The sequence below is a fragment of the Podarcis gaigeae genome (assembly GCF_964106915.1).
Source record: "Podarcis gaigeae genome assembly, chromosome: 6".
NCBI classification, from domain to species: Eukaryota; Metazoa; Chordata; class Lepidosauria; order Squamata; family Lacertidae; genus Podarcis; species Podarcis gaigeae.
In genome coordinates this window covers 49,054,009-49,066,033 of record NC_139682.1, presented here as the reverse complement: position 1 = coordinate 49,066,033, position 12,025 = coordinate 49,054,009, and the positions used below count along the sequence as shown (strand labels likewise).

Sequence of the window (12,025 nt, the reverse complement as noted above, 5' to 3'; positions counted from 1 at the left end):
TGGAGAAATTGAAGGTGGAGCTCACTTTCTGTTTTTTTTGTTTTTAAAAATCATTCTTCGTGTAGCTCGGTGGATTCGAGGCACCCCAAAGCACAGTGTGCAATGCCTCACGTAGAGATGGAGGAAGGCTTCTCGTCATCGGATTCGGAAGAGTCTCTTGTCACTGACCGAGAGGTAAGTTTAGTGTTGTGATCATGCTGCGCTGGAGTGTGGGCAGGATGTTTGTTATGGCTGGTGATGTTTAGCTCATTTCTCTGTAGCCTGCTGTGGAGGGCTACACTTCATTTCTTACAAAGGTTGTAGACAGGACTATATTTATGTAATAGCAATACCTTAAAAAATAAAATTTATATAGGGCATTTTCCTATATAAATATCTTTACTTGCATGTAGAAGCAACACGGGGGCAGCAGGGCTAATCCATGTTAGCTAGAGCTGCTCATGTGATGGTGTAACACCAGGCAACACCGAACGTCTCTCCATAGTGAATTGTGTAGGGAACTTCCACAACCCATTTCATGGGTTCATCATGCATCACATACATTTTTTGGTGTTTTAAGTAATAGCCCTATATTATTGTTCATATTGTAAGTAAGCAGCTGAGGTGGAAAGAATAGCAGCTTGCCTAGTTGGTTTATGACTAGAGTGAAATTTGAGTTAGTAGCTTACCGACTCACACTCCTAGCCACCAATACCTGTTCACAGTAGCACGTCACAGTACAGTGTCAATTCAGCATCGAAAGCAAAGCATGCTTACATAGGGCAGATAGAGAGCTGCTTTGTCTAATCACTTGCAATTTGAGCGCTTAATTTTAGGTTTCCTCTCACTTGTGCTCCTGTGTGCTTTGTTTCTTACTTTTTCCAAGGTTTCTATTATTAAGGGTTTGGGGTGGGTGAGCTAACATCCTTCTGTTTCAGCAATCTGGGATGGTGCTGATTTTATAACTTTTCTTCCATATAGCTTCAAGACGCATTTTCTAAAGGTTCAATCAAGCCAGGCCTAAACGTTGTGCTAGAGGGACAGCCGAAAGCTTTCAACAACGTGGTGAGTGCTGTACGAACATGACCTTTGTGGGATTAATTTATGTGGGCAGATTGAGCTTCATTTGGATGGGTATACCATTTAGCCAGAATAAAATTGTTCAGCCACTCAGTTCAGTCTATCTGCTGAACTAAACCTTTAAACTGAATTCCTGGCATCTATAGTCCTTTTCTATTTTTGGAATGGCTTGGGCTTATTTATCTGCATGCTTAATGAGTCTCACCTTTTAGATTGGGCATCATCCACCACTTACATGGTAACTTGATGCTTTACTCATTTGGACCATCAAGACATGTTGGAGGTGGGGCAAGAAAAAAAGTTGACACTTATTTGACTACACTCTATCAAACTAAGAGTGGTACCATGTTCTGCAGGCTGATAAAATCCCTTAAGCTATTCAGTTTCTTTCCAATTTATAGGAGAAATTCTGTATTGGCCTCTGTTTGTGTTGTCATTGTTAAGACTGAAGTACTAGGAGGAGTTTGAGGCTCAAAAACCTCTGGCATCTGAGCAGAAGACAATGCATCTTTTTGGGGTGGGAGTATCAGGACATGGTCTGTTTGGGGAGGAGAGATTCTAACATGGTTGGCATGTTAGTTATCGTGTAGATTTTGTGTTGCATTTAATACACAATTAATATGTTCTTTTCTAGGATGGATTGAAGCAGTGCTTGTCTGAATTCCAGAAACACCTGGCCTGGATTGAAAGGCTTGATGTTACCTCTCATTTGGAAACAAGTGCCACAAATGCAGCTTCTAGTCAAACACTTGACAAAGATGATGTTGACCCTGAGGATGACTTCAAGAGAGAGATGAGCTTGTAAGTCTGTGTATAGAAAGTAGAGCTGCTTCTTATCAGCCTGGTGTGTTGAGCTTTTAGCTTTTTTCAGCCATATGCACAATGGAACAATATGTTAGTAGTTCAAGAGTTTTTTATTGTCCAATGGAAAAAGTAACAATTTACTAATGGTCCAATGGCTGCTTACATATAACATCTTAATACATTATCCTGTGTTTCCAGCTATCGTCAAGCCCAAGCATCTGTTTTAGAAGCTTTGCCTCGGCTGCATAAGTTCAAAATCCCTACTAGGCGGCCTGATGACTATTTTGCAGAGATGGCAAAATCTGATCAGCAGATGCAGAAGGTAAGGTGCATGGTTCCTCTTCTTTTCTCATCTGGCTGCTATAATGGATATGTTAACAGTTGCTGGTCATATACAAAATTGTGGCTCATTGGGTCAGGTATTTTGATGGTGCCTGATTGTAATGCATCAGCAAATGGAGAAAAAGAGCTCTAGCAAAGTTCTTCTCAGTGCATAATGCTACAGATCATGAAATGTTAATTAAAAATTTGTTAATAAAAGGCCATAAAAAGCTTGCTTGTGAGCATTTTCAGTTTGTACTGAACTCTTAAGAAAGAGGGACTATAATGAAGATTGATTTTGTGTGGAACATAATGCTGCTATCACATACAACATTGGGTATGGGGCAAATGTGTGTAGTTTAGGGAAACAGGTCTTGCAGACTCAGTTGGGACCTGTGTCAGGCCTAGTTAAGCCTTTGGGTCAGAGGTTCCCATCCCTGCTGCATATTGTCTTGGGCCTTCGGAATAAAGAATTAGCCTTGGATTCTGTAGCAATTCTTTGGCAGCAATACATCCTTATCAAGCTCTTTAGAAAACTGTCATTTTTTCCTGTATTAACAGAATGATGCATCTAAGGCCATGGATGCATTTTGAGGCATTAATAGTGAACTTGTGCATCTGCTCTTGCCTCTCTCTTTGGTCATTATGTATCCAACAAATAATGGTGGGTTATGAGTTTCTGGCATGATGCTTTTTCTTGTCTTGTGTGACCTTGCTGGAGAAAGACAACAACTTTTGCCCAACAGTTATAGAGTCTGAGTAGTCCTAAACAGTTGAAGCAATTGTCAAAATTCACGTTTAGGAGTGCAGCACACTAAGCTGCTTTGCTTTTCATTTCTGAAACTAAAAAGAGCATCATTGCCACAAACAAGCAGATTTCCATAGTCACAAATTCAAGGAACCTGCCTTCATCTGCATAAAAAGCACTTCGGTTGCTCTCTCTCAATTAGATTCGGCATAAGCTGAAGAGTAAACAAGAAGCAATGGAAAAGTCTGAAAGAGCCAAACAGCTCCGTGCCCTGAGAAAATACGGCAAAAAGGTGAGAAAAATGGTGACAAAAACATAGAAGCCCCCTTGGAATGGAGGAAGCGGGAAAGACACACCCATTGTTTTGATTGGCAGTCTCAGCATTGGAATCCTTTGGCCTAAGTATCTAGAAATATCATAAACAGGACTCCTAGGGTGTGGGAAGGATACATGTGTGTGCAAAAAAGGGAGCATTTTGGAAAGGACTGGGGTACTGTGGAAGGAAAGCCTCACTTTTTATTTCTTGTTGGTAGGTCCAAACTGAGGTGCTGCAGAAGAGGCAGAAGGAGAAATCCACAATGCTGAATGCAATCAAGAAATACCAGAAAGGCGAGGCACTCCACTTCCACTTTATCCTTCACTACTCCCTCCCCCAACCCTTACTACAGCAGTAGAAAATTGTATCCCTCTTCAGGCATTCCACTTGCATGTAAAAGCAACATGAGAGAGGGACTAAGTATGCTCAGCTCCATCACAGTCCCTCCACAACTTGGGAGGGCACACTTCTGAAGCAGAGAGCTTCCTGGGTTGTGGAAGCTCCCTGCATGATTCAGAGCCCTGCTGTTGCTGTGTTGCTTTTGCATGAAAGTAGAATACCTAAAGGAAGGCTTATGTGTAGTCCATGTTGCAAGAACTTGGTTTGTGGAAAAGCTTGTTGATACCTCCAGCCACTGCTGCATAGAAAATATAGAAATTATAATCTAGTACTTGAGAGTCTAAATCAGGGGTCAGCAAACATTTTTGGCAGGGGGCTGGTCCACTGTCCCTCAGACCTTGTGGGGGGGGGCAGACTATATTTTGAGGGGGGGAAATGAATGAATATCTATGCCCCACAAATAACCCAGAGATGCATTTTAAATAAAAGGACACATTCTACTCCTGTAAAAACATGCTGATTCCCAGACCGTCCGCAGGCCGGATTTAGAAGGCGATTGGGCTGGATCCGGCCCCCAGGCCTTAGTTCTAAATGCTGCACAATATTCCTGTGCATAGATATACCCCTTTGGGCGATAAAGCAAGCCTTCCTGCAGTGTTTGTCCTGGAGTTTCTTTTCTGGCTTGGCATGCAGCTCATTTATTCTGTCTTTTATGCAGGTCTTTCCGACAAGCTGGACTTCTTGGAAGGTGAAAAAGCACCAGCAACTCAGGGAAAGAAGGCAGGGGCTGGAGGCCAGCATAAAAATAAAGGGTAAGGCCTGTGAAGTGCCAGGATGTCTACTAAAACTTGCATTTCTTTTGCTTTACCATGAATAAGTCTTTTATTGGATCAGTTTTGTTTTGTTTCGTGTTTAAGTTCTAAGTCCTTCTAATAACAAAAGTCGATCCATTAGCAGAGCACTGGAGGGGGAGCGAGGCGGCAGCGATGGGGTTGGATTGGCCAAAGGTGTCCCTCTGCCCAGCTCTCTCAGCTAAAGCAGCCTCCTGATGGCAGCTGAGTGGCATGTCATTCCATTGATGTGGCACTGCCCCTTTCATTTGCAAATGCATGTGCACAAGTGTTGTCAGTGAGGTGCCTGCTGGTGACAGTCACTGAAATTCTCCAAAACGGTGTTTTGGAGGTGGGGAGGGGCTGAGCTGGCCAGTTGGATCCCAAGTTGATCTCACTGCCATCACACCGACAGCATTGGAGCCCAAGATAAAAATTTAACTTCTTTTATACCTAACACCTAAGACTAATGCTCTCAGGGTGCTTGATTGCTACAGCAAAACTAGCCTAGTAAGATCGAACTGTCTGAGACCTACAGCCTTAGAACTGCTGCTGTTTGGGTGCACAGAAAAAGCAAACTGACTACTGGCTTCCAGTGTTTCTGTTTGATGCTGAATGAGTAGTCTTTGCCGTTAGGTGTCTGGCAAAATGGGAAGCGGGTTGCGAAGTGTCAGGATGGGCTGTGGGGTGCTCCTTAAAATAATGGTTTACTGAAGTTGGAATAATTCCTTTTGAGGGCAGGGAGAGAAAGGTAAAAATGTGTGCTGAGGAGCCGGACAGTTTTTGGGGGGAGAGATGGTTAAGTACCCAGCCATAATTAGCTGGTTGTTTTTCTTTCAGACCGAGTGCCAAACGACGCTACAAGAATCAGAAGTTTGGTTTTGGTGGCAAGAAGAAAGGGTCAAAATGGAACACTCGAGAAAGTCACAATGATACATCCAACTTCCGTGCTAGTGTGGCCCACCACAAGGGTCCTGGGAAAGCAGGGAAAAAGGGTGCCAATGTGAGTACCTGCCATGATTTTTTTTTATTTAGACATTTAATGTTAATGGACAGAAGTGGCTTATAGTAATTTACCAATGCATTCATATAATTTGGAGGGATTTTAATCAGGCTACACTTCTTATGGTTTAGAGTGGGCTCTTAGTATTTATTTATGGCTGCTGTTCATATTGTGGGTGTGTGTTTGAGTTTTACTTACATTGCATTATATATTGCTATCTTCTTTTTTAGTGAACTTTGTAAGGCAGGGTATAAATTCATTAAATTTGTAAGTGCATAAATTAAATGATTAAAATTTATCAGCGTGTCTTCTGCTGGCATAAATAAAAATTAGCTAACAGCTGCCAACTGGGAAAATCTTGCTGTAATCTGGCTGCTAGTGGAGCATTCACTGAGCGGGTTCACACCTCACATTAAGCCACAGTAACAAGTAAACCATGGTGTTCTGTGAATGAGCAACAAGCAGGACTGTTCAGTCACTCTGCCCTGCGCCTGGACCCAGAAAAGCAACCCACAAGGCTTGGCTTGCCATTACATGTGAAACAGCCCATTGTGGTACACAGCTCCCCCTCTCCCTCCCTGCTGTCACCCTTTCCCTTGTACAGTATAGCTAAGGTAGTAAAATGATAACATCCAACTTGTATCTCATTTTAGAAGAGGCCTGGGAAGAAGGTGAGGCAGAAAATGAAGAACCGTTCCCGATAACGAGTAAAATGGGTGACCTTCTTCGCGAAGTGTGACTCCCTACGGAACGTTGGGCGTGAAGTGATGCTGACCTGGACAACATAGCCGTTCAGATTGCCATTCAGAGTCAGCAAGTGGTACTGCCTGACACAGGGTGTACACACCCATCGTACATAAATAACAAGCAGATGCTTCTGGTTGCCTATATTTCATACTGATTTGTTCTTTCTTGATCCTCCTTGTGCAAGATTGTGAATTAAAAAGTCTTGATAGCTTGATCATCCGTGTCAGATTGGGGGAGATCCTTTCTGGTTTGCATTGGGTCTCACTAAATCCTTCAATTTTTTTGGTACATAACATCATCCTGTGTGCTCCTCCTTGTCACCCAGCAGTGGTGCATGCAGAGTACTAAGCAACAGCTTTTGTATTTCTGCCACTTTATGACTTTCTTTGCTAAGGGCATTGGGTCCTCCTCTTCCATTCAACAGCAGAAGCTGGTGGTTTACCAGCAAACAATCACATGAACTACTGTTGCTGCTCATACCACAACTTCTGGTTGAGAAACAGATTGTCCTATCCACCCACTATAAAAACTGATGACTTGTACAAAATGAATATGGTGGCAGAAAGGATAGCAGGCACTTTCAGGTCAGGTTTATTGTAATATTAAATGTTCACATAACACAGGACTTTCCTATACCCACTGCCTTGCACCCTGTGTCAGGCCTCAGTCTTATGCTTTGCACTAATTAAAAGATGGAGACCATGGAAGTCTGGAAGCCTAAATTTATGTCTACAGTCCTTCCCTTAAAGTCCTGCAATGCTGTGTTCCTTTATCGCTTATCTTTTGTCATCCCCTTCAGGCGCCACATAGCAGCCATATATCTGGTGATTTCAGTGCTCCGACTTGGGAAGTATAGCCTGTTGTCATTCCGGTTTACACTGATCTGTGAAGGAGAATATTACCATAGTATAAGAACATTTGGCATAAGGGAGGAGCTAGGATTTGAATATTTCCCCCAAACTATCTCCCCATTTGGTGAAATGTCTAGATTCTGATAGCCAACCAGGTACTCCCTACAAACTTTCAAAGCTTTCTCCATAGCTATAACAGCTTAAAATTATTTTCTTGTAAAGTCTGGATTCTTAAAATTCCAGGCAACTACACACACTTCCCCAAAAGCTCCTTAAAAACCCACTTACCAAAGGTGAGGAAAACCAGCCGATTTCTTGGCTTTCTGTTTGTGGTTCTGTGTATTTCTTGTTTGGTTCAAGTGCAGCATGATGAATTAGTTTCAGGAACTTAGCTATAGGGTTAAAGCATTGGCAATGAGACTTGCTTAGTGTAGACGGGGTGCAAGGCACTTAGATTGCACTGAAATTTTTAGATGTGACAATGCTACAGTGCTCTATTAAATAATAATAATAATAATAATAATAATAATAATAATAATAATAATAATAATAATTTATTATTTATACCCCGCCCATCTGGCTGGGCCTCCCCAGCCACTCTGGGCGGCTTCCATAAAAACCAAAAATACAGTAAAATATCACACGTTAAAAACTTCCCTGAACAGGGCTGCCTTAAGATGTCTTCTGAATGTCAGGTAGTTGTTTATCGCTTTGACATCTGCTGGAAGGGCGTTCCACAGGGTGGGCGCCACTACCGAGAAGGCCCTCTGCCTGGTTCCCTGTAGCTTTGCTTCTCGCAATGAGGGAACCGCTAGAAGGCCCTCGGCACTGGACCTCAGCATCCGGGCAGAATGATGGGGGTGGAGACGCTCCTTCAGGTATACTGGACCGAGGCCGTTTAGGGCTTTAAAGGTCAGCACCAACACTTTGAATTGTGCTCGGAAACATACTGGGAGCCAATGTAGGTCTTTCAAGACCGGTGTTATATGGTCTCGGCGGCCGCTCCCAGTCACCAGTCTAGCTGCCGCATTCTGGATTAGTTGTAGTTTCCGAGTCACCTTCAAAGGTAGCCCCATGTAGAGTGCATTGCAGTAGTCCAAGCAGGAGATAACCAGAGCATGCACCACTCTGGCAAGACAGTCCGCAGGCAGATAGGGTCTCAGCCTACGTACCAGATGGAGCTGGTAAACAGCTGCCCTGGACACAGATTTGACCTATGCCTCCATGGACAGCTGTGAGTCCAAAATGACTCCCAGGCTGCGCACCTGGTCCTTTAGGGGCGCAGTTACCCCATTCAGGACCAGGGAATCCTCCACACCTGCCCGCCTCCTGTCCGCCAGAAACAGTACTTCTGTCTTGTCAGGATTCAACCTCAATCTGTTAGCCGCCATCCATCCTCCAACCGCCTCCAGACACTCACACAGGACCTTCACTGCCCTCACTGGTTCTGATTTAAAAGAGAGGTAGAGCTGGGTATCATCTGCATACTGATGAACACCCAGCCCAAACCTCCTGATGATCTCTCCCAGCGGCTGCATGTAAATGTTGAAAAGCATGGGGGAGAGGACAGAACCCTGAGGCACCCCACAAGTGAGAGCCCAGGGGTCTGAACACTCATCCCCCACCACCACTTTCTGAACATGGCCCAGGAGGAAGGAGCGGAACCACTGTAGGACAGTGCCCCCAGCTCCCAGCCCCTCAAGACAGTCCAGAAGGATGTTATGGTCGATGGTATCAAACGCCGCTGAGAGATCCAGCAGAACTAGGAAACAGCTCTCACCTTATGCTTATATACTATTGATTTCAATGTTTGTTCTGCTTGCATAACTTATTAGCTTGCACCTGAAGTTTTTACATACTTCATTTATTTCACAATGCATATGCTGCCTTTCATGGTCAATTCTCTCAAGCTGGCTTGCATCAAAACAACAAAACGATACAACAAAATCATATACTAATAATACCCACCACCTACCCCCTCAAAAAATGTTAGAGGAGTTGAACATGCTGTTGGTTCCTGCTGTGAATGAGGAAGGACAGCTGCTTTGCCTGTTCTGTGAGCAGCATTGCAAAAAAGTTGGTATCTTTCGTTCTGTGTGTGTGTCAAATATCTAAAAAAACTGGCAAACCTAGTAAAAATGCAATTGAATTTTCTTTGTATTTAATGACCAGGTCATAGGATAGGATAGCCCACCCTTTGGCAACCTGGTGCCCTCTAGATGCTTGGGACCACAACTTCCATCAGCCCCAGCCAGTACAATTGTCCTGGTTGGAGCTGATGAAGAGTTGTCATTCAAAACAGCTGGAGGGCATGAGCTTTGTGAAGGCTGGGAAAGCAGGTACTAAATCTTTCCGAAGAACACACTCTTAGCTTGTGTTATGGCTTTGTCTTGCCTATGCTGCCATGCTCTCACTCTGTAGATGCATGACAGGAGAATGAGGCTGGGAAAAGATTTTCAGTGAAGTTCACATCTTCTCTAAGGCAGACAGGAGGCCTGCATTGTTCTGGTAAAATGGGATGACTGCAGTATTTTGTATAAAGAGGTTGCAGAAAACCTCATTTCCTAAAGACATGTCCTCTTGGCTGCTCTACATTTTACCCTTCCAAAAAGGTTAGCTGTCACTGGCCTTAAGCTAACTTCATTGTTGTTCCAAAAGGCTTAACTATATTACAACAGTATTTGCTGGCAAGAATTCAATTTACAAAAAGGCCACAAACCAGTGTCCATCCTGAAACCAATATCCTGGATAAAGGCATTTCAACATAACAAGCACCATTTAGGTCTCTCAGAACCCTTAGAAAGGTAAAGAATTAAAAAGATAAAATGGGAACTAATCTAGTGAAATATTAAGTTGGAAGTTTGATAGTATCACTGCGTGGCTAGGTAAGTTAGGGTTTGTTGCTTTGAATATTGAAGCTTGTGCTTTTAAATATTTATTTGCAAAAATATATCATTAAGAAAAAAACATAATGGCAGTGACTTTTTTCTTAACTTGAAAGTTTCAGCACTCCAACATACATGGAAAGGAATTGATCCAATAAAAGATTGATCCCTAAAATGTAACTGTTTAAAAGCATGTGCTTACCATCTGCAGGTTCCTCTAAGTTATCATGCCAAGAGGTAGGCTTTCGAGTTATGGTGTAAACTAAAGGTAAAAGCAAAATAAGGCAAATTAATTACTAGATAACCTTAAGCAAGGGCAGAGGAAAACTAACAAAGCTTAGAAATTTATCATTCTTCTTTCCCCACACCACCCGTCTTTGGCAGGAATTTAGGCCTTTTTCTTAAATGCAGGTTTTCAAAGAACCACAAGGATATTTGGGGGGCAACTGTTGCATAACCTTTGGGGGTCCCACAGATAGGCATGGGAGACACTACAAAGCCAGTGCATCATTTTAGAGGAAAATACTGGCACTTGGGATCAAAACTATTAGAGAGATTTGTGTAATATGTTAGTTTCCAGAGGGGTAGGCCTGTTAGGGTATGTTTACATTAGTGGCTTAAAATGCAGCAAGGCCTTGCCCCTGCTTCTGTGTTTCAAGCTGCATTTGCACAGTGGTGGTCACATCGGAGACAGGGCAGGGTTGTCTTCCCGCATGTGAGATCTTTTCAATTTCTTGCCCCTGCAATCCCCACCTTCCAACTCCTATTCATGAAGCTGTCATCTGTATAAGTGTGCTCATCTGGGCATGTGAGATAGCTGTCTCAAATGTTCACATTGCTGTTTACTCCCCACCCAGTTTTCCAGCTAGATTAAAGCTAAGTTGGGGGGTGGATGGGAAATGCATCAAACAATAGTATTTGTCAAGATCAGTATGGATTGTGGCTAACGTAGTGTCAATGCGGCTTCAAAAAGCAGTGGGTGCCCTGATGGGGAGTAAGCAGTAATGTGGAGTACGTGGAGGCAAAAGGATATTGTAACAAGCTTTTTTGATGTGTTTATGAAACGGCTCTTCATAAGTCTTATTGAGTTTTAGGACTGCAAATCCACACACACAGAAAACTGCAAAGATGTTACCAACAAATGGCTCTATTCTATGAATCCCTCCTGAATTCAGTTTGGCACTGAGAATGTACCGTAGTTTAGGAATATAGGAAGCTTATACCGAGTCAGACTATTGGTCCATGTAACGCAGTATGGTCCACACCGGCTGGCAACAGCTCTCCAGGATTTCAGGCAGGATTTTCTCCCAGCCTCACCTAGAGATGCTGAGGTTGAACTTGAGATCTTCCGCTTGCACTGAGCTACAGCCCCTCCCCTTTAGTTATTGCACCTAAACGACTCTGATACTATGGAGATCTAACCACTCGTATTGCAGCTCATATTTCTGCTTGGGCATTTAAAGTGCAATTTATGTGATAACACAAATTGCTATTGCTGTGAGGGTCAGTCTGCAAACATTTAAGGTCTAACTCAACTACCAATACTGCTTTTGCATTCCTTTCCTACTTGTTTCCAACCTTCAACTTTCCCTCCGTTACACAGATGTGTGTGTATGTGCGCCACAAACCTGTGGATCACACTCTTTAAAGTGCCACAAACCCCTCTGGTGGTGGTTTTTTGTTTCAGTTTGCAGCAGGTGACTTGATCTTCTAGAAACGTATGACAACCAGCACCCAAACACGGTGCATTCGTGGAAAGGGGGAAAACTAGAGCTGGAGTCAAGAGACAGGGGACTGGGAAGCTCCGTCTGCCCATGAGAAGGGGAGAAGTCTCTCCCCTCCCCCCGGTACCCCCGTACCCGTCATGAGGGGGTTCATCGCGTATTCCGTCTGCAGGCGCTGGCATCGTAGCTCCTTCCGGACCGTCTCGCAGAAGATCTTGTTCTGGCTTACTGGGTCCAATGGTTCCTTTGGGACCCGCACGGCTCCTGCCATCTGCCGCTATCTGGGTGGGAGGCTATTTAGAACGTGCCCGGAGCGCCCCAAAATGCCCTTCGTGTATGTTGCGGGCGGCGTTTCCCCACCTTTTCGTATCCTAGCAACCGAGCGGAACGTCGCAGCC

At 43.7% G+C, this 12,025-nt stretch overlaps 2 protein-coding genes across 2 annotated transcripts; one reads left to right on the top strand and one right to left on the bottom strand.

Moving 5' to 3' along the window:
• The first annotated feature begins 59 nt into the window (after nt 1-59).
• On the top strand, nt 60-6,381 carry EBNA1BP2 (EBNA1 binding protein 2). Its single transcript, XM_083742293.1, has 9 exons — nt 60-174; nt 961-1,044; nt 1,694-1,860; nt 2,062-2,185; nt 3,135-3,224; nt 3,466-3,541; nt 4,306-4,399; nt 5,258-5,420; nt 6,074-6,381. Exons 1-9 carry the CDS (start codon nt 103-105, stop codon nt 6,122-6,124), a joined length of 921 nt encoding a protein of 306 aa, XP_083598419.1. The 5' UTR covers nt 60-102; the 3' UTR covers nt 6,125-6,381.
• Nucleotides 6,382-6,740: 359 nt separating this feature from the next.
• Nucleotides 6,741-12,002, bottom strand: CFAP144 (cilia and flagella associated protein 144). The gene is made up of 4 exons (XM_083742292.1): nt 11,763-12,002; nt 10,106-10,165; nt 7,307-7,410; nt 6,741-7,050 (listed from the first exon to the last, which is right to left on the bottom strand). Exons 1-4 carry the CDS (start codon nt 11,896-11,898, stop codon nt 6,937-6,939), a joined length of 414 nt encoding a protein of 137 aa, XP_083598418.1. The 5' UTR covers nt 11,899-12,002; the 3' UTR covers nt 6,741-6,936.
• Between the last annotated feature and the right edge of the window lie 23 nt (nt 12,003-12,025).